Genomic DNA, 24,604 nt, shown 5'->3' with positions numbered 1-24,604 from the left:
CCCGAGTTAAAAAGGGAGGGGGTGGGGGAGATCTGAGCAAATAGTGCCCCTGGTATTGTAAAGCTTTGAATGTTTTCACACCCCATTAATTTATTACTTCTCTTTCTTCATCTTTAAATTTCATTTTTTTTTTCAAAAATTCCGACTCCCCGCTGCTGCAGTGATTTCCATCTTGTTGTTAATTTCCCCTGCTCCATATGGAGCTCCAGACATTTCACCTGGAGGCTGTACTAGATTTTGCTGTAGTGATCCTACTTCCGGAGGCCAAAACTGTCATTTAGGGTTCCTGGTGCATCTGTCGGCGCCAGGCTTTTCACTGGCATGGGAGAGTGTGAATAACAAATTGGATGCACCTGAGATTCGGATGATTAGTGTGCGCTGTGAATCTCTGAGACTTGTAAGCTGCCCACACTGGGGGAGGGGCGGAGGGCCTGAGCCCAGGGTGGGTGGTTCTGTGCCCACACCTTGCATTTGGGGCTTGGCAAGCATCATGCAGACGTTGTCGGCAGCCCTGGTGCAGAGATAGTAACATATATTTCATCGTGCCTTGTCATTGATTAGAAAAGAGCCTTTAATTTCATTTCACCCCATGTTGTGATTAATTTGCATTCTTTGTCAGAAGTTAATGGAGTTTTTTATGGTTCACTCTGAAATCCTTGAAGACATCAGACTTGATCTGATGTTTATACAACCGCCAGCGGAATTTTTCCCTGTGATTGATGGCAAGCTTGATGTTATTCCAAACGGCTTTTTAAGCTGTTTTTAAGAATTATTTGAATAAAATGCAAGTAAGATATTGTTGTAACGATCAAGATTATCTGTTAAGAATCTGTTTCAAATAAAGAAGATGATAAGTAGAAAAAGGGATCAAAAAGAGAAAAGGATGGTGAATAGAGGCATCATCTATTAGAAATATGTAAGAATGGCATCAAATTATTGCAATGAAGAGATCATTCTTATTGAAAAAATTTCTATTGTCACCTGACCAAATAGAAAATAAGTAAGTCTAAGTTTTAAAAGAACATCTAATCTTAGGGATTATGAGCCTTGTTATCAACTGGCCAGTTCTCTTGTGTTCTGCCAGCTTTGGCCACCAGTGTGCATACAGGGATCTGCTCTGAACTGGAGGACACAGGGCTGTCACAGCTATTAGCCGGCCAAAGGAACAACGTTATTTCTAGTCCCAACCCAAGAGGAATTCTTCAGCCCCAGTATAAATTGCACATAAATAGATTATAGACAGTCTTTAGTGAAAGAAGGCAGCCCTAAGTGAAGTGTATCAACACTAGCCTTCCCACAGACAGTACGGAAATGGAAATATCGCTTGTTACAACCAAGATGCCCAGCTTCTCGTGGCTAGGAGCCGTGTATATTCATCCCATACACAACCTGTCAAGGTACAAGAGGAGCTGTTGGTGGCATTTGAGTCCAAGCCCCTTGCTTGTGTTCTGCACATGCTTTTTAGATTAATAGGGCATTTGTCTGATTTGGGGCCCTCACCTACTTCAGCAGATTCTGGCTTCTCCGTGAATACTGCTATGAGACCCTCTCGTAGGTCAGCTGTTTATGAGGTGCTTACATTGCAAACAGATTGATTTATTTGCTGTACCTAAAATTTTGCTAAATAATTGGGTGGTTTTAATTGAAGTTACTGCTTTTTGATTCTAGTATTAATGTGATCTAAGGCCCTTTTTATTATATGTAATCCATATTATTGACCAAATTTGCCCTGTTTTCATGTAAATAGAAGCAACTTGTCAAGAAGAAAATATTTTAACGTGTTTTAGAAGTCTGCTTTTTGAATGTTTTTCCCCTTTCTTCCCCCTGTCAATTAGAGACTGGCTTTTTGATGTTTCGCTTGTTTAGTAGTAGTAAACATTTCCTTGGACAGAGTATTGCTTTAGAATAGAGTGGAGCCTGTGTTCTTAGCTGTTTAAAACACTAAGAAGCACTCTTCAAATACTGATGTCAAAACACTGAAGGAGTTTTCTGTGTTTTTTGAGACTGGGTCTTTCTGCGGATCCCTGGCAGACCAGTACTCACTGTGTAGCACTGGCAGGCCTCAAGCTCCTGGCAATGTTTTTTCTTCAACCTCCTTAGTGGTGAAATTAGTGCCAAAATACTAGACTTTTTTACATTTAAGTGTGTGTGTGTGTGTGTGTTAAAAGCCTTTCACTGGTATAATTGTTACTAATGCCAACATTGATCATTTAATATTATTTTACAGATATATATATATATATAGAGAGAGAGAGAGAGATAATATAATAAACATATTAAATTTAGCCCATAGATATCATTGTCTTATTTATGTGATCTACCTCCTAATTATAATCATACCTAGAACTGCAAATATCTAAATTAAACAAATGATTTTGGAATCATCCATGGTCAGACTTTTTGAAGTTAATAGCATCAACGATTTAAGTAAACTGTAAGTATCTGTTGTTTTGTGTTAAGTCTCATACAGAACAAGCAAACAAAAAAAGAGACAGTGGATATTCCCCCAAATTATGAGTGTTCCCTTTTAACTGATGTGCAATTTATTACTTAAACAGATTTCCACCAGCACTTATTTTTATTCACTAGCTTTATTATTTAAAATATAGTTACTTAAAATATGCCAATATCTACTAGGGCTGGAGGAATAGCTCAGCTGTTAAAGGCTAGGCTCACAACCATAAATTAAAATATACCAATATCCTCAGCCATAGAATCAGATGGCTGCTCCATAAAGTGCAGAGGCACACCTGAGATGTGGGGAGATAGTCCATTGTACCCTTCGATTGTTCCCAGGTTTTTTTTAAATTGCCTAGTTCTCCTCGAAGTCTCCCGGAAGTCTCCACCTCAGACATACCTAGAGATGTCACTTTATCTCCTCCACTTCTAAGACAGGTGAGTTCCTAGTCTGTCTGTAAAATAGAGACAACGGGGCTGCCCCATCCTGCTCATTGAGTAAAGTGCTTACTTGCAAACATGAGGGCCTGAATCCAGTCCCCAGAGCCCAGATCAAAGAGCAAGGTGTGGCAGTGTGCACTTCAGATCCCAGCACTGGAGAGCAGAGACAGACAGATCCCTGAGGTTCGCTGGCCAGCCAGCATAGCCACTCTGTCAGGCTGCAGGCCAGCAAGGCAGGGAAGATGGGGCTGGTGATGTAGCTGAACATCTGGCCGATCTTACAAAGGACATGTGTCCAATTCCCAGCACCTCCATGGTGACTCACAACCATCTCTAATTCCAGTTTCAAGGGATCCAATGCCTTCTAGCCTCCATGGGCACCAAGCATGCCGTGTGTGTGTGTGTGTGTGTGTGTGTGTGTGTGTGTGTGTGTGTGTGTGTGTGTACAGGCAAAACTCATACACACAAAATAAAAATAAATAAATCTTTTTAAAATATATTTAAAAGAGAGAGAAGAAAATGGAAAGGAAAGAAACTAAATATTTGGCTCTTAAGGAATGACACCTGAGATTGCCCACTGACTTACATACATATGCACATGTGCTTCCACACATAGACACACACACACACACACACACACACACACAGCAACAATGGAAGATTGTCCCTAGAGTCTAGGAAACTTAGAAAGATGGTATTTTCCCATCACAGTTACTACTGTAGTTGAGGTAGGTTGCTTAGCCAGCCAGGTAAAGGATAACTATATTAAAAAAAAAAAAAAAAAAAAAAAAAAACAGAGACAAACAAACCTGAAGGGTTAGGGCTGAGCTCAGTGGTAGAACGTTTGCCTAGCTTGAGGAGGCCCTAGGTTTGACCCCCTAATACTGCCGATAGATGGATAGATAGATAGATAGATAGATAGATAGATAGATAAGATAAGATAAGATAGATGATAGGTAGACAGACAGACAGGCTGACAGATGATGGATGGATGGATGGATGGATGGATGGATGGATGGATGGATGGATGGATGGATGGATAAGCCAACTCCAGGTTCTGTAGCACCATCTAAAATATCTATGGTGTTCATCTTAATTTGGTCGGATGTTTATCTGTCATTGAGTACCTACCCAGTGCCTAACACCGGGTAGAACTGCAGCAGAGGAAGTCCAATTCCAAGAGAAAGAAAAGTGTAGAACAATTGATAGCCTGTATCAATGGAACCTCCAGGAGCTAAGATGCTGGCCTCAGAAAGGGGCGTGGTTAAGAAGCCAAGACAGGGCTGGAAAAATAGCTCAATTAAGAGCTCATACTTCTCTTGTAGAAGACCATAGTTCAGTTCCCAACACCCACATCACATGGCTCACAGTTGCCTGTAATTCCAGCTCCAGGGTATTCTAAACCTCTAACCTCTACACATAGTTAAAAAGCAAATAAATCATGTAGTCTGGGAAGATGGGTTGCTATTAAGAGTGTGTACTGCTTTTGAAAAGGACCTAAGTTTGGATCCCAGAATCCACATCAGGCAGCTCCCCACCACCTGTAATTCCAGCTCCACTGGGACCCAACACTTCTAGCCTCTTCAGGTACATGCACGCAATTTTTTTTTTTTTTTTTTTTTGAGACAAAGTCTCTGTGTGGCCTTGGCTGAGTTTGAACTCACAGAGATCTGCCTAACTGCCTCCCAAGTGCTAGGATTAAAAACATGTGCCAGCACACTGGACCTGTATGCACATAATTTTTAAAATAATGAAAGTAATATTTATTTAAAAGAGGCCGAGATTGCTTCATAGAGTAGGAGATGATTGAGCTGGGGTAAGGCGGCAAAGGACCAGTCTAAGCACTCAAATCAGAGGTATGTTCACCAAGAGCCACAGATCTAAACATGGGTGCATATAGCCTCTTTCCAGTATTCTGGAGGGTGTAGCTGACCCTGTAACAGACCATTACAGAAGCTGGGCTCCAGAATGTCATGAGTCCTTTTGAGCCTATCTGAGGTTGGAAGGATTTGCATTTCCAGATCTGTGCCCTGAAGGTAGTTGCCATATGCCTGAAAGCTTCTCCCCAACTAGGGTGAATTTGACCTGACACATTCCAGGACAATTTCTAGGCTCCTGGGACAGAATTATCATGATCAGATGAGCCAAGACCTAAAAAGGCACTTTGAAAAGTATAATGTGGTTAACAAGACCAAGTCAATGGTGGTATTATTTATATTTCCAGAAAGTACTTCAGGGATTTGCCTATGTAGCTCTGAAAATATATGACTATGTCTCCTGCTAGGTTGGACTGAAATGAATTACTTCTCTGATCCCACCAGAGCCTTCTTGTCCAGTCCTTCTCTTTTGAGTTACAATTTGTCATTCACAGTCATAATACACAGAATTATATATAGTCATTTTTAGCCCAGTAACTGGGGCCATGATTCTTTCACAATTTTTTAAATAATCAGCCAAGAAATAAGATTGAAATGCAAAGCAGTGACCTTGATGTCCCACTTTGGCTCCCAATTGATGACTTTGCCATCTTGTCTTCCGCTTAGACCCCAGAGACTTCTGTTCTTGTCCCTTGGTATTGTTATTGGTAGTTGCCACCTCAAGAAATCCTAGAGTTTCAGATACAGGAAGACCTTATGTAGCTTTTATTTTGCAGAGGAGGGAATGGGAACCATGGCCATTAACTGACCTGCAGGGCTTCTGTCTCCTACTCCTAGTTCAGTGCCTTTTTCTGTCTGGAGGAAGGTGGGGACAGGATGTATGATAAGGCACCCAGAGGTTTTGATCCCAAATAGCCATTCTTAGTTTACACATCCTGCCACTCACGTACTGCCTCCAACTGGTGTATCTACAGCGGTGGAAATTACAGTACCTGGATGCTCCTGCCTACCAGGTAATTGCTGACTGGATACTGAGGGTTCCTGGGGAGGAAAGTAGTCTCAGCAGCAGCAGCAGTAACAAAGGCATCAACTTTTATTGTTCTCAATTGTTCTGCTCATTACCATTCCACGTGGAGAACTTGGGATAGATTTGGAGCTAGGAGTCCATTGGCATCTAAGTTAAAAGAGGGCAGATCTGGCCAAGCTTTGTTTGATCACAGATTACTTTTAAATGTTTAATAGTTCTGGGTTAATGCCTGGGGTGCTGAAGAATCTTCTTCAACTAAAATGTTAATGATCCTAAGAACCCCACCCTCTTTAGAGCCAATAAAACAGACAAGTCCATTAAAAACACAAGTCTCTAAAGGAGCCAAGAACTGATGAAGGTTAGGGCTGGGGAATGGCTGAAATACAGCCAGGAGCAGAGAGGTCCTGGACACAACTGGGAGCCAAGACAGGGGCCTTTGTATACACAGCCAAGCTCTTAAGGATTGTGGGAACCAATTAGAATCTAGTGTGGACTCAATTAGGCTGTGCCTCACTGTCTGTATATAGTGACATCAGGCAGTAGAACAGCCTGATGAGGGAAGTTATGGGTGTCCATGCACATAGAGGAAAGACAGAAGTAAGTAATAGAGCTTGTTTTAATTCTGAGCAGAAATGGGATGCAGCAGTGCACTGTGGGCCTGAAGACACCTCCTCCACAGGACTAGTCCAGTTTCAAATGCCATAAGCAAAACCAAGTTACTGACCAGAGGCCTTCCTTCATCTGCTATGGATATCTCTGTGCCTCCTCATTAGCTAGAGACTCCTGGGCAGAGAGAGCCAGAGACAGCAAATGATATCCACCACCCCAGGTCACAGTGTATGTTACCATTGGTATATGACTTCCACCCAAGTGTAGGCAAAGCTATCCTGATTTCTGGGCCTGGCATTTCTTACTAGCTCTTTGACCTTCCTTTTTTCAGGCCTTAGCCACCTCCTGGGAAGACAGTGTGTAGAGCAAGTGGCATGCCACCCAGACCTAGACACAAGATACTGGGGCATTTCAGCTAGATTTGCTTGTTTCAAAAGCCTGCTAATTCTCGAAAGGAATTGAACAAACTGAGCATGCTTCCTAGCTTTCCTCTCATTGCTACATTGGGATTGATAGAAAAGAGTGAACTGGAACTCTGAAAAGTCAAACATAGTTCAACTTCATCTGGAGCTGTGGCTGTTTGCTCCACATGTGTTTTTAAATTTCATTTGCCAAAGCAACAAGGAACATGTGGGTTGAAAGATATGTGTGAGATGTGTCCAAATTCTTTCTGCCCTCATCCCACATGAACCATGTAGGGCTATTGTTGAAGCTGTCACAGGAGCTCAGCAAGCCAAACTGATGTCACATATGTGAGGGTTTTAAAATACAGTGATATGTAGTGCCTAGAGCCTAGATTAAGAAACAAACTTTCCTGGGATGCCTGAAAATATAACCAGGCTAGGGTGAGGTAGAAGAAAAGATCTTACAAATCTTGGAGACCTGGGGGAAAGCAGCAAAACACAGGAAGCTGGGGGCTTTTTTTTTTTTTAAAGACTTGTTTATTTTATGTGTATGGTTGTTTTGCTAGCCTGTGTGTCTATATGCCACGTATATGCATGGTGGCTGAGGTGGTCAGAATAGTGTGTCATGTCCCCAGAACTGGAGTCACAGACAGTTGTGAGCCACCTTGTGAGTGCTGGGAACCAAACCTAGGTTTTCTACAAGAGTAAGAAGTGCTCTTAACTACTGGGCCAGCTCTCTAGTCCTAGGTAGTTGTGTTTTGTCCCAGTAATGAGTGACATTTAGAGGAAAGACAAGCTCTATACTTAAGTCTTAGCTCTGGCTAGTACCAGGGAACTTTAGTAAGTCATCCATGTTTGGAGACCAGCAGTTGTGTCTTTCCTGCCTTTTGGGTTCTAGAGTCACTTATAGTGTCAGACATTAGAGGACTACTTGGTACATATAAATGAAATCAGAAAAGAGACTATTTACCTCAATTTTACTAATTTATATGTTGGCAAAACCAATTTTGTATTTAGAAAGAGCCAAGAACTAAACTCAAATCCCAAGGCTCCCTATTATTTGTTTTATCTTCTTTCTTTAGGACAAGTCCTTCTGAGAGGCATGATCGTTTTCTCTAAAGAAAGTGAGTGTTGGTCCTTCAGGAGAGTCCAGATGGGACCAAGGATAGAGGGGATGGGTGGAGAAACAGTAAGCTCCTCTTTACCAAATGAATCCAGACAGTAGAAGATTTCAAAGATCAGAAACAGATGGGAGCTAAGCAGTATTCAAAAACCTCTGATGTTCTTTCAGATCCCAGAAGTCTGTGCTGCTGCAGGGCTGGTGGGCCTCTTCCCAACCAAACAAAAAGGCGGGTCTAGTCTGTCCTGAGGAAGAGGCACAAGAAGCTGCTTCTTCAGATCTGCCCAGGGTCCTTAACTAGTTAAACCATCCTTTTTAATACTATGTCTGTATGAGACACAGCAGAAAGAGAATAGTGCTTCTTTTTATTTACTTTCTCTCAATTGAGTCAACCATGTGATGTGGCTACCAAAAACCCATTGCACTTTTAGCCTCCATGAATTTCTGCCACAGGAGCCAGAACACAGAGGGCTAAACCAGTCAAGGCAAAGTAAGTGTGTGTTCAGGGGCAGACACCCTGCTTTATGAGGAACTTTTGACCGTCTCCTCTTTATCCATCATTTTAGTCTCTGCCTTCAGTCAACTTCAGTCTGAAATATGAAGCAGAAATTTATAAAAATCATTCTAAGTTTTCTGCAGCAGATGACTAAGAGTGGCCTAATGGACCCCATGTCACCCTATTTCGTAACATTGTGTGTTTGAATGGTCCCTTTGTGCAGTACCTCCATGTTATATGCATTACCCACCTGCCAATCACTTGGCAAGTGTCTCAGTTATCAGATCAACTGTCAGGTGCCACAGCACTGTACTCAGGTAACACTGGTTTTCTTAGTAAGAGTCCCAAAGCACAAGAAGAGTGACAGTGGCAATTATAGTGTGCCTAAAATAAGCCTTTTAAAGGAAAGATGAAAGCTTGTTGGGGTGTATGTACATAGGTAAAGACAAAGAATGGGCAGGGATGAGTAGGATTTTAGGCTCCCACCAACGGTCCTGAATCATAGCCAGAAGGACAAGAGGGGCTGTCATCCATATACATAGAGTTGGAGGAAGCTGACCACAAGTGACAGGATATAAAATCATAGCTGGTCCTTCAGGCAGCTTTTTTAAAAAAAACAGCTCAAAGTCAACTTAGCCACAGAGGAATTCAGTGAGTGAAAACCTGGCCTCTGATTTGGGGAACGGTAGATCTACCCAGTGATTTTAGGCTCACTCTTGTTTTGTTTGAGACAAGGTTTCCATATTAGCCTTGGATTGCCTGGAACTCGCTATGTAGACAAGCCTGGCCTCTGAGATTAAAGGTGTGTACCACCGCAGCTAGGATTCAGCTCGATTCCTGGACCCATGGTGACTTCTGGGGCTCTCAGAGTAACCTGCTTCTGCTGGGATAAGCAACTCTGTTTCCCCGTCAGTACCTGATAGCTGTTTAATTCTCTGCGTCCAGAGGATGTACATGTGCTTAATACTTCAGGCCTGAGCCCCATGCCCCATCTACTGTCTCACGTGGAGTCATCTTGATACAAGCAAAAGGGCTGTGAGGGTGGAGCATGTGGCCAGAGTGCCATTACTGTGGAAGGAGGAAGGGTGAAGGGCATCAAGAGCTCCAGCTGGTCCTGGGGAGGAAGGACCCTGTGCATATTCAGCATAGAGGATGATGAAGATGGTGGTCCCTTTCTCCAAATGTGGAAGGAACTGAAATTAGTTCTGTTCACCACAGCTCAAGGGTCCCAGACTTACATTTAAGTTTTAATTGGACTTGAAAACGAACTTTCTAGCAGTCTTCTGTGCTGATAGATACCAGAAAATGTAGTGAGCCTTCCTAAAACTCCATAAACTTCTGCAGGGAAGGTGGCAAGCCCCAGCCCCACAGTGACACAGTACAGGAATAGTAGGGATTCCCTGTGTGTCCAGGGAGGGGACAAGAAGCCGTGTAGCTATGGCAGGTAGATGAAGCCTACTTTCTGGAAAAAGACTAAAACTACAGAGAAGAAGATTGTGTGGTGGTTGAGTGTAGTGAGCCTAACTGCAGATGTGAGAGGGTGCTGTCTGTTAAGAGACACAAGCTGCTTGGACTGGGAGCTACAAAGGGCCAGCGATCCAGTTCAAAGCTGATTTTTATTGTTGTGAAGAAAATACAATTGTACACTACATTCATGAAGGAAACTTCCCAACAGTTCCTGCTCCCAAGATAGAATCATTGGAATTCCAGCCTTAGAAGATGTCTCTGCCTGGAATATTACAAAGCAAGATTCCATGTGGGCAAAGATATGGACCAGGTGAAGCCAGCATCACTTTGGGTTCCATAGCATGGGGGCGGGTTAAGCTGACAGAATCAAATTGAAGGCTAGGTCCAGAAAACCCCTGTCTAGCATCTTCACTGGGTCAGGTTTATTTGACCACGAACATTGATATCATCCATAGGCCTTACCCAGAACAATTGCATCTCCTACATCACACTTCTCTCCACTCCACCCACACAAACACACCTATACCACACTCCCACATACAAAAGCATGCACACATCCCTCTGATGGTCTTAAGATAGATTCACACAAGCTCATCCCCCTGACAAAACAAAGAAAGTGAGGAACTAAGTTAGAGACAGAAATGTGTCTAACAACTTCTCAAAGCAAAATAGTTAATGAACACCTTGGCCAGTTCTGAATCATGAGGAAACAAATTCACTGTGACACTCTCATCTGTTTTAAATTGCATTCTTGTCAAGACATTGAAGTGAATTTTTGTCCAAAGGAGAATTTGCTTATGGCTGCTCTCTGTGTACATGGAGTGGGACATGAGCTATGTCAGTTTTAAATACACAAAGGGTAGAGAAGAGACTGGCGAGCAGGCCCTTTTCTCCTGCTCACTGCCTGGCAGAGCCAGCAGATGAGTAATGTCGTCCTGCACCTCAGTGCTCCAGCTGTTGTATTCTGTATAGAAATGCATTGTCCTTGATCCTTGGGAAGCCGCAAGAGCCAAGTGATCTAATTTATGGCCTTGGTGGTTTTTCTATCTGGCCCCATCTGAGTCGTGCCCTGCTATAGGCATCTTGGAGCCTTTCTGTAACACCCAGCCTTGGCCAGTTAGTTTTCCCTTTTCAGAGCTGGTAGCTCCCAAGTACAAGCCCTGGCTGCAGTCTGAGCTGCAGCAGAGATAAGGTGACGGAGAAAGGGTCTGAAACTGAATTTAAATACTTGTTTTAAACTTTTGTTTTAATTATTTAGTCAGTTACTTTTGTGTACACACACACACACACACACACACACACGGGAGGGGGATATCTCACTGTGTAGACCAGGCTGGCCTTGAACTCACAGTGATAAAACTGCCTCTGGCTCTCTATTCCTGGTATTCAAAGCATGTGCCACTATATACAGCCCATGAAAGTGGGTTTTAGACTGGAATTTTAAGCACATTCTGCCCTGGTTAGGATCTGTCTGATAAACCTCTTATGATTTAATATTTTTTAAACCCTATCTATACACGACTCCTGCGAGTGATAAGAAGGGGAGCAAGGATAAAGGCTGGTGACCTGGGAAGAGAGGAAGAGCAAAGCTATTATGTTCGTTTATGCTAGCTCATTGGAAACAATGTATATTGTCTTTTATTTTGTCTCTTATTGCCTTCAGGAAAATTGGCATTTTATGAACATTCCCACTCATAGTTAGACCCAGTAATAAATTTCATTCTATTCCTTTTTATAAAACAGCCATTTGGAAGCTTTTTTAGTGGCACAAGGCAACAGGTTGAAGCTTATGGAAGTAAATTGTACCCTTACGGGAAGCTTTATTATCTATAATGGATTGGGGATGGTGTGTTCCCTCTTAGTACCTGGCATGACTCTAAAGCTAGGACCATTTCTCCCGGCATAGGTGAACAGCACAGCTCCTGAATGGAGAACGTCATCTTCAGAGAGGCTTTGGGATCTTTTGTTTTGGCCCTGAACTGTACAGAGAATGGTCCATAGCCCCAGTGTAGGAAGGAGGATTTTGAGGCAGTGGATATCTGCCTGGAATTCCATGGATCTTTCTAATTCTCAGGTCCATGCATTTTCCCAGATGGGCAGCCTCCTGATCCTGAGCAAGCTGTCAGGCCAGGCTGTATCTGGGACCATGAATATTATTCCTCTCTGAGCCTCAATTTCCATAAGGGCAAAGTAAATAGATTGAGCTTAAGCATCTCTGAGGTCCTTTCCACTTGAAAAATTCTTTAGGTCTTAATTCTTCATGTAGACTATAAAATCCCAGTTCACTATAATCACTGTAGATTTAGCTGGGACTGTAGCTTAATGCATCAGCTTTGAAAAGAGTATCTGTAAACTGTCTACAGATCCTTACATTTGGGTTAAATTTTAAAGAAAAACACATACACACACACACACAGACAATGAGTTTAACACTGAAAACTGAAGAATGGCTCAAGTCACACAAAATGAAGCTGCTATTCTTTAAAAATTCCAACCATACTATGTAATTTCAGACTTCTTTTTTCTGTCTAAGAGAGAATAACACAAGCTTGAAAAGCAGTAAATATGTAAAGAGAAAATTTGTCAACTGATATTGGAAAATGTGACCTAGGTCATACATAAATCTCTCCGACAAGAGCTGCAGGGCAAGTCATCATTTCAGAGGGGAAATGAAGGCCTGGCTGGTGTCTTCCCTCAGCTCCACAGTGGACCCACTCTGGTTTTCTGATTATGCCTCTGAATATGATGTGAAAGACCTGCTAGCAAGGTCTGTTTTGCTGTTGTGTGCAGAGCGGGGAGCAGAAAAAGAAACTCCCAAAATTGTTTTTCAGTGCTAGCACCATTGACAAGTAGTTGAGACCCCACCACCACCACCACCAACCAGCCTTTGCATTAACGATTTCATTTCCTGGATCACTTTCCAGAGTCCTGAGTGATGTTATGGGGCTTTCTAATTGCCACCTGTGTGGTTCTTGCAAAGAGAGATACAATAAATGTTAATGCAGTCAGCAAAGCCTGGCTGGTTCTTGTGACTGCCTCCTTACCAGTCGTCCATCCTGTTTAAACATATGAGGGTCTGCCTTATATCAGGAGGCCTAACTCTCCTGTTAGGACCATTGACAAAAGAAAAAAAGAAGGCCAGAAGAAGAAGGAAGTTCATCTCATTAATGTATAAAAACACTACTAATTCCAGAGCGTGGTGAGTGAAGTGTTGGAGCAATTTAATTCTGATAGTTGTCCCAAAGTCCTAGTTAGCTACAAAAACCCTCAACACAAGCAAAATATACTCGCAGGAGTGTGGGCTCAGGCAGGCCACTTGCAAAGAGTGCCGGAGATGTTGTTCGGCACAGGCTGTACATCAGCACTAACATGACCGTGTGCCTCTGAACTCTGCACTCTCAGTCAGGCCTTTGGAGAGGCAAATCCAGCATAAAGATGGGGATCCATGGAGCAGGCGTTTTACACTGAGTCAGTACCACTTTTAATGTGCTATAAAACAAAGGGCTGTGATTTTACATGAACTGTGCACAAAAACAGATGTGGTGGCTAGAGGTTGACTTGGTTCAGATCTGTTTTAGAGTCACAGTGCCCAGACAGTAATATGATCTTGAAAAAGGTAAACAACAAAGAGTTTAGCAGTGAAAAATATGCCTAATATAAATACGGTCGTGTATGTTGGCAGCTTAGAACTTGAAAAATATGACCATGGCATTAAATTTTTCTGGTGGAATTAACAGAGGAACACAACATAGCCTTTAAGGCAATATATCTGAGACAAGGCAAGGAGATAATACATCTGCCTCCATGGTTTGTGTGGCACTTCTATAAAGAAAAGCACAGTAGCTTTATTTAATTGAGAAAATGAATCAATTATGATGATGTTGCATCATCGCATCAGACCCATGTGAAATGGAAGACATAAGTCATCAAATTGTGTAACAATGTTCAGAAGTAATTGAGTACCATAAGCATTTTGAATCAATTTCAGGTTCAGGCTCTGCTACCTTAATACAAAATGCATGAAGTTGACATACTGTAGTATGTTGCTATCAAGACTGTAATAAAACCCTGGCACAGCATGTCTTAAGATCCAGGGCAAAACTGGATCATTAGAGAGAGAGAGAGAGAGAGAGAGAGAGAGAGAGAGAGAGAGAGAGAGAGAGAGACCGAGACCGAGTGGTCATCCCTCACTTTCTTGTTGCAGCCTTAATATAGGACAGTTTTAATTACATTTATTTATTTGTGTATGGGCACCTGCATGCCACAGTTGCCAGAGGGGGTTTTCTCCTTCCACCATGAGGATTCTGAGGATCGAACTCAGGTCATCAGGCTTTTTGGCAAGCACCTTTACCAGCTGAGTCACCTCACTGGTCCAGTCAATGTAGTGCAATCTTAAGCTGTCTTTAAGTTATTCTGCTTCTAACCTGCAAGATAGGGCAAAACAAGGCAGTAGAGCCCTGTAAGGTTTAGGGTCATGAGGAAATTCTCCCCCTCTGTCTGTCTAGTCCACACATCTCTTGTTCCTGAAGGCAGTGCCACAAACGAAGCCTAACCTCATTTCAAGGCATCTCAGAGAATTTTTGCCACATTTTCCTCAGAGAATCTTATAATCTCCCAACTTTTGGAAGTTTGTGGGGAAAGATGTTCTTTGATGTCAAAAATGGATTTCTAGGGGCTGGAGAGATGGCTCAGTGGTTAAGAGCACTGGCTCTTCCAGAGGACTCAGGTTCAATTCCCATGCTCCCACGTGGCAGCTCACAACTGTCTGTAAAATTTCAATTCCAGGGGATCGGACCCCCTCACACAGGAACACATGCAGGCAAGACACCGTTGCACATAAAATAAAAATAAATCTTAAAAGAAATACTTCTGATGCTTTGTCTATTACAGGCAGCTCGGCTGCAGAAGTAGATATATCTTTTTTTAATATGGGACACACAGCTACCTGTGTGTGCTTAAAAGAAACAAAAGAAAAACAAACACAGTGGGAGAAGGGACCCGGCTCTTGGAAATCATTACTAAATTTCTCATCAGTCTAAGGGGCGAGCAGCTCAACCTCCCCTTGTAGACTGAATCTCCACCTGCCATCCTTGTCTGGAGTCTGGGATGGACAGTCAGGCACTAGTGGTGAAAACTGAGAACCAGGCCCCCAGGAAACTGCTTCCCAGTGTGGTGACTGAAAGGTGGCTACACATGAACAGGAAGCTTGGCCAGTTGAGATGGAGCATGGGAAATGCTTTCTAAAACACCTGTAACCCCAGCAAAGAGGTGAGCAGGAGGGTAGTGGATTCTAGGCCAGCCTGGGCCCCATGGCAAGACTTGGGAGGAGGGAGGGAGGACTGCTGATCGGCCACACTGGTGTAAAAGAAACTCATACACCTATCACCTACCCTTGAAACCCCAATCCTTAGACCATTGACATTAATTTTCCATACCATGCAAGTAAAAGCATGATGTCCAGTTGGTGGTGGTCGTTGTCGTTTTTTGTGGGGTTTTTTAGTTTTGTTTTGTTTTGTTTTAAGGACTGCTGTGATCATAGGCAGATATTCTACAGGTGAAGAAACATTGGAAAGGCTTGGCACCTCCAGCCTTATGTCCCCAACATAGAATAGAGATTGTCACCCCTGCATACCTTTGGATTGGTTGTTTTGGTCAAATGAGTATGTGTAACAAAGAACTTTTCAAATATCATTAAGGGGCTGAAGAGATGACTTAGTGGGTAAAGTTTGAATCCCTAGAACGGATGTAAAAGCCTTGTGCTATGGCCTACACCTGTAATCTTAATGCTGATGGGACAGAGACAAATGGCTCCCAGGGTCTCGCTGACCAACCAGCTTAACTGACATAGGGAGCTCCAGGTTCTGAGAGACCCTGCCTCAAAATATAAGGTGGAGAGAAGTAGAGGAAGACACCCAATATCTGCCTCTGGCCTCCACAACACGTATACACATGTACAAAACATACACAGTACCACTAAAAAAAAAACAGAGTCTTGGAATACAGCTTGGTGGTAGAACATCTACCCATCATGTCTGAGGCCCCCAGCTTGATTCCCAGCACTACAGGAAAACAGGATTTTACTCTTTCCCATCTAACCAGCTGTTCGGAGCTCATGTATCCCAGAAAACAACTGGCCTGTTGTAAAAAAAAAAAAAAGAAAAAATTCTGTTTACAAAATGCTGGACCTAGGACTCAGTTTCTATTGGGTTTGGGTACATTAACTGTAGGTACCTGGGGGGACAGTGATGTGTTTAATGTTTTGAGTAGTAAGTTGAAGTTGATTGATCTTGTCACATTTGGTTAACTGTCTGTGTTAGATGTGAGCAGCCTGCCCACAGAATGCTGAGTGAGAACAGGCACCCTAGCAAAGCATTGTTAAACTTCATGCATTTGATTTTTCCCAGAGAGCCTTGCTGCTCGAGAAGCAGACCAAAAGAACTTTGAAAAGGGTAGAGTTTTTACCCCACTCCTTAGTTCCAAGCAAACACTTCAGCCACATAATTAAAGTTTTCTTCACAAAATAGGGGATTGTGAGCAGACGCTGGCAGGAATCCAAAATTCTAATTTCTGACTATGATTTAATTTCAATTTTAAATAAATCGGTTTTTAATTTAAAAAGAGTGAGCTTCATAACATTAGCAATGATTGCAACATTAAGCCCAGTGTTCACAATCTAGCAATATAAAACATTATTTATATCTGAATCGTAAACAGCCTTTTGAAATGGATTATGGTTTTTCTCCCTATTCTAATACAACCTGGAGGGTACTAAAAAGTGTTGTGTGAAATTAACATTCTGCTGACTTTCGCCTATAAATGAGAAGCGAGCTATTAACATTTGTGTATTTTCATTATGTAAATTGTGTTAACACATGCCCACAAATTGCCACCAGCAATGCAATAATTTTCTCTCAGTGATCATAATGTGTCCAAGTGAGTCATTTTGATTATGACATGCTAATTACATATTGCCTTTTTTCAGATTCAGAAAAACCAGGGATCTTTAATGGTAAGCTTTATGAGTTCAGAAAAAAAATTCACTTTTCTTTTTCCTGATGGCTGCTTCCTTTGCATGCTTGAATGCCTTGTTTTAAACTTAGCAAATTGCATTTTGAAGAAAATGCAAACCTTTAACTGCCTGTATTAGATTAGGTACCATTAGAAATAATAGGACGTCCTGAGCATCCATGTTTTTATAAGAGTTTGCTGTTGTTGATTAATCTTGCTATATTTTATTGCATTAATGATTTTTTTTTCTTTCCACTCCACTGTAAAGATATTGCACACAGGCTAATACTTTTTCCTCTCTTCTTCCCCATTGCAGCCTCTCCAGCTTCTGCAGTGCATTGTTGATGAGGTGAGGCATCGTCTTATGTGCTTTCCACTCCTAAAGTCATCCCTAATGGTGTGGAAAGCTTATATTTTGTTTCCTAATGAAGCACAATGCCCAACATCCTCGAAGCAAGTTGTGTGGTATGCTCTGAGCTGTGTTACACGAGCTGGCCTTGTCCTGAATCCTGCTCTCTTCCTGTCTGGGCTGAGAAGCGCTGTGATGACACACTGTCCCACAGGCTGGTCCTTGGGGATGTCAGAGGCCCTGAAGATAAAACATGATAATATTAATTGATCCTCTTCCTGGCCAGATGGGGATGGAGTTAGAAATTAAAGTGGTACCACTTCTTCCATAGAGACATTGAAAGGCATTTCATAGAGAAGGGTCAGAGTTGAGTGAATAGCAACATAGGCTGGATAAAATATGCCCTTCTGATTTTATCCATCAAAGCAAACCATGTTAAAATGAAGGAGGGGCTTGTTCAAGGCTCTGGTCAATAGTTGAGCTTTAATTACCTCATGAGGCATTTTCTGGAGAATCGGCCCCTAACTTCTTGGGTCTTCTAGTATTCCAGTGAGGAGACTTTTCTCACTAAGTTCTCTTGCTTTGAGCATCCTTCCCTGAGTCCCTCTGCCTCCATGGAGCTCATCTACTCATTCAACTAACTGATTCTACTTCTTTTTCTGACATACATCTCTTCTTGATATTAGCCTTCTTTTAGTATGCCAGGCTCTCAATGGAGACACAGAACCTTTTTAAAACCCTAGCCTCCTAGCAAAGTTTAATTTTTAAAACTTTAGTTTTATAATGTTTAGAGTATTTGTAAATAGAAAAGAGAGACAATAAATGGTCCAGATAGGAAAGTTTGAAAGGAAAAAACAAACAAACAGTAATCTCATAGCTAGTCTTCTCAATTAAACATCTGCATAACCAGTTACGAGATTTGGGAGAAAAAATAAAGATCCTCCTAGGAAAAGAATAAGCACACACACATCACAGCAGGAGTGAGAGTGGGACTCTCAGATCCTTAATGCCTGCATCCACCAGTCCATCTATCCCCTGCAAGCCATAAACCATGTTGGTGCGAAAATGAAGGCATCATCCTGAAACAAATGGAGATTCCATTATATCTCAATATCAGACAGGCCTCCTGGACCTAATAGCGCATCAATATCTCTGTCATCGTAGTTTCCAAAAGCATCCTGTCCCATCAGAATCCTGCTAATTAAGCCATTTTCCCGAATCCCCCTCCAGTTGGGAAACTTGGCCTAGTCAGTCAGTACATAGCCTGCACTATTTCTTGGGCTCCACGACTCTTGGTGTGCCTGGTTCATAGACATCAAAAGTACATGGGTATTCAGGTACGTGTCTTCCTCACCAATGATGCGTGTGTTGCCAGGGAGCTAATTTGAAGATTTTATGGATCAAATGGATGTTTTTATTCCTTATTTCAAGACATGATGGTTGTTATACATTTAAAATATGTTGCTTGTTTAATTTGGGTAAATTCATGAAACTTGAAAAGATTGTAGAGTGACACTGAAGGACAATAGTATCTTGCTTAAATGTCATGTTCTTCTTTATAGCCTATCTCCCTCAGGCTAAGGAAAAACAGAGCTTAGTTTCTCTGCTTACTCCAAAATCCTGTTAAAACACCTCTTTCTAGAAACTTGGGAAGCTGACACTGTCTTCACTAAACCAGGTTGCTCTTAAAACTGAGGTGACATCCTATACCAACATCAGTAAGAATGAAGCTCTCCAATCTTAAATCAGATAAGATCATTAGGAAAGGACCAGCCAGATGAACCTCCTTGTGCACAGTACATAAAGGCATCAAAGAAAGCATGGGTTATGTTTTGTATTCCTGTCCCTGTCTATGTCCATTGTCACTATGTTCTGGGTATTGCTCATATAGTGATCCAATGGCTGACTGTTTCAAAATAGTGAAGACTCATCAAAAATGCAGAATCTAAGCACATGCCTATATTCCTGGTACTCTGGAAGCTGACCAGGAAGACTGTGAGTTTGAGGCCAGCCTAGGGTATTATTATAGTAAGACTCCATCTCAAACAAACAAAGTCCTGGACCCAGGTCATTGGACTTTTTAGTGGTGGTACTTCCAATGCACTAGCCTCTTGGGTACTGTGTACTCATGTTAAATGTAGACGGCTTCTATTCATTTCCGTCCCACAGAGTTGTGAGCTCTCTTCCAACTTGATTTGTTTCTGACTTTCAGGGCTTCTGTGAGTGAAGTGAGGCATTTTACTACTTGGGTTTGAGGACCTGATGCTAGTGTGTGCTATTTCCTTCAGGGCAAAAAGTATCACCAGGGACTGGAGAGATGGTTCAGTGACTAAAATGATGCATTAGTCTTGGAGGGGACTCAAGTTCAGTTCCCAGCTTCTACTTTGGGTGACTTCTAACTGTAACTTTAGCTTCAAGGAAGCCCAGACCTGTGGACTAAGTGGGAACCAGCATTCGTGTGCACATACCCCCACACTAAGGGATCCTAATTCATACACATTTAGGGTCATATACAACATACCAGTAGCAAATCCTAGTGTGGTGTATTATGTTACTGGCTTCAGCTTGACCTTGACCATAGCAGAGATTGGACAGTGATTAATCAAGTGGCCAGAGGTGAATGTTAGAGCCAGATGAGAGTCAAAGATGGAAGTGTGAGGCAGAGACAGAGTTAGCCACCAGATGTCCAGGCAAAAACATTGAAACACTCACACTGTAGCACTAGAGGCTCCCTCATCCTCAGTTTCTGGGCTCCCAGCATGTCTGGGATACACCAGATACAGATAGAGATAGACCAGATGTCTGCCTAAGATCTCTCAAGCCAGCTAGTAGAGCTGCCAATGGATGGAGGGGCTGAGAACTAGGAAGTCTGAAGGGAACCCTGCTTGGGAGTCTGTTGACCCCACATGGGCCATAGCCTTGGGCAAGAGATGTACACAGAGCAAATAAGCATGGTTCAGTGTAGGGTTACTGTTACAGAACCCAGAGCTGGGGTAAGGAGGCATTGCATTTAAACTCAGTATTAAAAGATAAATGGTATTGCCTATACCAAAAATGGAGGAAATGTTAGTGTGGGGCAGAAGGACCTGAAACTATCTTATGAATGAATCATGTTTTGAGATCACAGAATGTTCCTGTTGTCTAAAATATGACAACTAGAAAAATAGATTAGTACTCTAAGTGCGTGCGCACATATGTGTGTGTGTGTGAGTGAATGTGTGTGTGTGTGTGAGTGAGTGTGTGAGTGAGTGTGTGTGTGTGTGTGTGTGTGTGTGTGTGTGCACGCGCGCGCACAGTGGCCTGGATTAGGCACTGAGTGGTTCTGAGGATGCTGCTTCTTCTCCCCATTCACAGAAGATGCTGGTCTTACATCCCTCTCTTTTCTCTAGTAAGACTCCCTAAGGAAGGTGACCATGGGAGTAGGGCTTTGATAAGGCACTGACATATAAAATCCAGGAACCAGATAACTGACCAGTGAGCCAGTAGCCCACAATGGGTAGGAAGCAGAAGTGCTCAGAAGGAAACCTGGAAAACTCACAAGTAGGTGAAAATATACATTCAGTGGAATAATGAAAAAAACCAAAGAGGCCACTAGAAAACTGCCAGGACAGCGGCAAAAGCAGTGTACAGAAGGCTGCGTGTGATCTGTAGGCATCCACAGTGCACAGAGGCAGTGAGCTGGAAGTCTGCAGTGCACAGAGGGAAATCTCAGATCAGTAGGCTGAACCCAAGTTAGTGGGAGGAAGAAATAACAACGATTATAGCAGAAATAAATGATATAGAGAAAGAGAAACCAACAAAGCCATTGGTTCTTTGAAAAGACCATTAAAATGTCAGGCTTCTGCTAGAATGATGAGACAGAAGGAGAACTCCAACTTCTGAAATCAGGAACGCACACCTGGAGGCTAACGAGGAGGGTGTTCTTCCTCCCCTGATGCTCCTTGTGTACCTTTCTTGAAGCTGCATGCTTGACCTTTAGTCAAGGGCATATACCCCAAGTTCCCCATTAGCACCTCCAGCCAAGCTGTCAGGAATGTAAGCCTGGGATACCAGCATTCAAAGCTTAGTCAGAAAGATTGCCCCAAGTCTGAGGCTAGCCTGGAATACGCAGAAAAGCTTGCCTCAAGAATGAATGACTGAACGAATGAATGGAACAAATACTCTGAGAAACAACTGTATGCTACCAAATTAAAACAACTGTATGAAATACACAAACTCCTGGAAGCACAAATTGCAATATAAAGTTAATAAATAAAACCACAAAAAAATAAAAAAAGCACAGAACCATTGCTTCAATGGTGAATGTCACTAAGTGTTTAATGAAGAATTAACAGCTCTCCTCCTTCTTAGATGCTTCTAAAATAGGGGTAAGAGAAACACTGTTCTTGTTGTTCCTGTGAAGTCAGCACTACTCTGATACCTGAGCCCAAAGACTTGACAAGAAAGAAAACTAGGCTCCCTCTATCAAGATACATCTTTCACTACTCTCCTCCTCTGTCCCCCAACTTGATCTTCTTGATCCCTCATGTTTTCATCCCCCACCTCTCCCTTCTTCTGCCCCTCCCAGTTTACGCAGGAGATCTTGACTATTTTCCTTTCCTGGGGCCCTCCATATGTGTCCCTCTTCAGGTCCCTATATTTACCTAGCTTCTCTGAGATTGTGGACTGTAGTCTGGTTACCCTTTGCTTTACATCTAACATCTACTTATGAGTGAGTGAATACATACCATGTTTGTCTTTCTGGATCTGGGTTACCTCATTCAGGGTGTTTTTTTCTAGTTCCATCCATTGTCCTGCAAATTTCATGATGTCATTGTTTTTTACCACTGAGTAGTACTCCATTGTGTAAATGGATGGACATGTAGGTTGTTTCTAGGTTCTGACTATTACAAATAATTCTGCTATGAACATAGTTGAACAGATGTCCTTGTAGTAAGATTATGCATCCTTTGGGTATGCAATACACCCAAAGGGTGGCATTGCTGGGTCTTGAGGCAGATTTACTCCTAATTTTCTGGGAAAGCGTCATACTGATTTACAAAGCAGTTATATAAGTTTGCACTCCCACCAGCAGTGGTGGAGTGTTCCCCTTACTCCACATCCTCTCCAGCATAAGCTGTCATTAATGTTTTTGATCTTAGCCATTCTGACAGATGTAAAATGATATCTCAGAGTTGTTTTAATTGCATTTCCCTGATGAATAAGGATGTTGAGCATTTCCTTAAATGTCTTTCAGCCATTTTAGTTTCTTCTGTTGAGAATTCTCTTTTTAAATCTGCACCCCATTTTTAAATTGGATTATTTGGTGTTTTGGTGATAGTTTCTTGAGTTCTTTGTATATTTTGGAAATCAGCCCTCTGTCAGATATGGGGCTGGTGAAGATCTTTTCCCGTTCTGTAAGCTGCCATTTTATTTTATTGACTGTATCCTTTGCCTTACAGAAGCTTCTCAGTTTCAGGAGGTCCCGTTTATTAATTGTCAATCTCAGTGTCTGTGCTACTGGTGTTATGTTCAGGAAGTGTGCCAATGCATTTGAGACCACTTTCCCCTTTTCTTCTATCAGGTTCAGTGTACCTGGATTTTGATCCACTTGGACTTGAGTTTTTTTGCATGGCAATAGATATGGATGGATCTATTTGTATTCTTTTATATGTTGACATCCAGTTAGGCCAGCATCATTTATTGGAGATGCTTTCTTTTTTCCATTGTACATGGTCATGCATGGCTGCAGAGCATTTGCTGATTGCTGTAGGAGGGCACCACTGTGGGTGTAACCATTCCTAGGATGGTGGGCTATGTAAGAAGTGTAGCTGAATGTGGCCCAGAGCAAGCCAGTAAGCAGCACCCCTCCGTAGTTTCTGCTTCAAGTTTCTGCCTTGAGTTCCTACCTTGGCTTCCCATGATGATGACTGAAAATGTAAGTTGAAATAAACTCTTAACTCCCTAAGTTGCTTTTGGTCAGTGTTTTATCACAGCAGTAAAAAGAAATCAGAGAGGGACAATGTCTTAACTAAGTGAGGTTTATCCCAGGAATTCAAGGTTGGTCTGACATGTGAAAATCAATTCTATACCATTTTCATTCAGTAAGGAACAAAAACACATAATTACTTCAATAGAACTGGTTGGGGGAACACTTGAGAAAACCACACACATCCATTTACAATAAAACATTCAATAAACTTAGACTGGAAAGTAATTTCCCAAACCAGATAAGAAGTCGAAGACCCACAGCTAACATTGTAATGGTAAAGGGCTGTTCCCTCTCCTAAAGTCAAGAAAAGACAAAGTGCATCTTCTATTCAGCACTGAACTAGAATGTCTGTGGAAGGACATCCAGATCAAAGAGAAGGAAGTCAAACTGGATTTACATATGTTGTCATTATAGAAAGAAAGCCCTAGAAAAGCCACAGAATAATCTTAACCAGTGAATGGCTTCAGCAAGACTGCAGGACAGATGCACAAACATCATTTGTAACTACAGTCTCTATACACATAAGGAACAGTGCGAAGCAGATCATGTTGTAGTTGCAGGAAAAAAAAAAGAAATAACAAAAGAAACTATAGAATATTGAAAGAAACTGAAACCATAAAGAAAAATATATTCTATGTAGTAAAAACTCAGTTTTGCTAAGAAAGTGACATTGGACTGATGAGATGGCACAGCAGGTTAACACATTTGTCACCAAGTCTGGCTGCCTGAGTTTGGCCCCTGTGACCTCCATGGTAGAAGGAGAAAACTGACTCCCCTGCAATTTATCCTCTGACTTCCACATCAAAACCATGGGAAGAGCACACATACACACTTACACTAAATAAACATATTAACTAATTGACTTTTTTTTTTTGGAAAAGGCGATAATGTCCCAGCTGATGTGCAAAACCAATGCAATTCCTGTCAAAATGCCAGTGGGATACTTTTATGCAGAAATGAATACACCAATTCCAAAATCCATATGCATAATGCTGAGTTAAGAGTAGCCAAAATATCTGGCTGAAGAGAGAGGTCTGCAGTTAAAGGTACTTGCTGTTCTTGCAGAAGACCAGAGTTCAGTTCCCAGCACCCACAGCAAGTAGCTCATAGTTACATACAACCCCAGCTTGAGGTGACACAGTGTTCTGGCTTACATGGTCAGCGGCCCAGCCACAGATGTTCACATACACATAATTAAGTTTTTTTAAATCTTCATCCAGAACCATTAGGGAGGAGGAAAAAAAGTTGGTGTATTTTCAAAACTTACAGCAATCAAGGTAGTGTGACAGTGGCATAAAGGTGCCTAGGATAGAGCCAGAAGGCCAGAAATAGTGTGGGTGTGCATAGCCATGTTTCCAGACAAAAGTGTCAGGACTAT

At 42.1% G+C, this 24,604-nt stretch overlaps 1 protein-coding gene across 4 annotated transcripts in view; it reads left to right on the top strand.

The window, feature by feature from the left end:
* Map2k5 (mitogen-activated protein kinase kinase 5) overlaps positions 1-24,604 on the top strand; it is a 217,283-nt gene that overhangs the window by 147,492 nt on the left and 45,187 nt on the right. For all 4 annotated transcript variants that reach the window (XM_051197716.1, XM_051197718.1, XM_051197715.1 and 1 more), the window contains 2 exons: positions 16,881-16,907; positions 17,223-17,255. In XM_051197716.1, the coding sequence (XP_051053673.1) occupies positions 16,881-16,907; positions 17,223-17,255 (60 nt within the window). The remainder of the gene's footprint in view (positions 1-16,880; positions 16,908-17,222; positions 17,256-24,604) is intronic.

The sequence above is a fragment of the Phodopus roborovskii genome, unplaced genomic scaffold, assembly GCF_943737965.1.
Source record: "Phodopus roborovskii unplaced genomic scaffold, PHOROB, whole genome shotgun sequence".
Classification (NCBI taxonomy): domain Eukaryota; kingdom Metazoa; phylum Chordata; class Mammalia; order Rodentia; family Cricetidae; genus Phodopus; species Phodopus roborovskii.
This window is presented reverse-complemented; position numbering and strand designations above follow the sequence as displayed.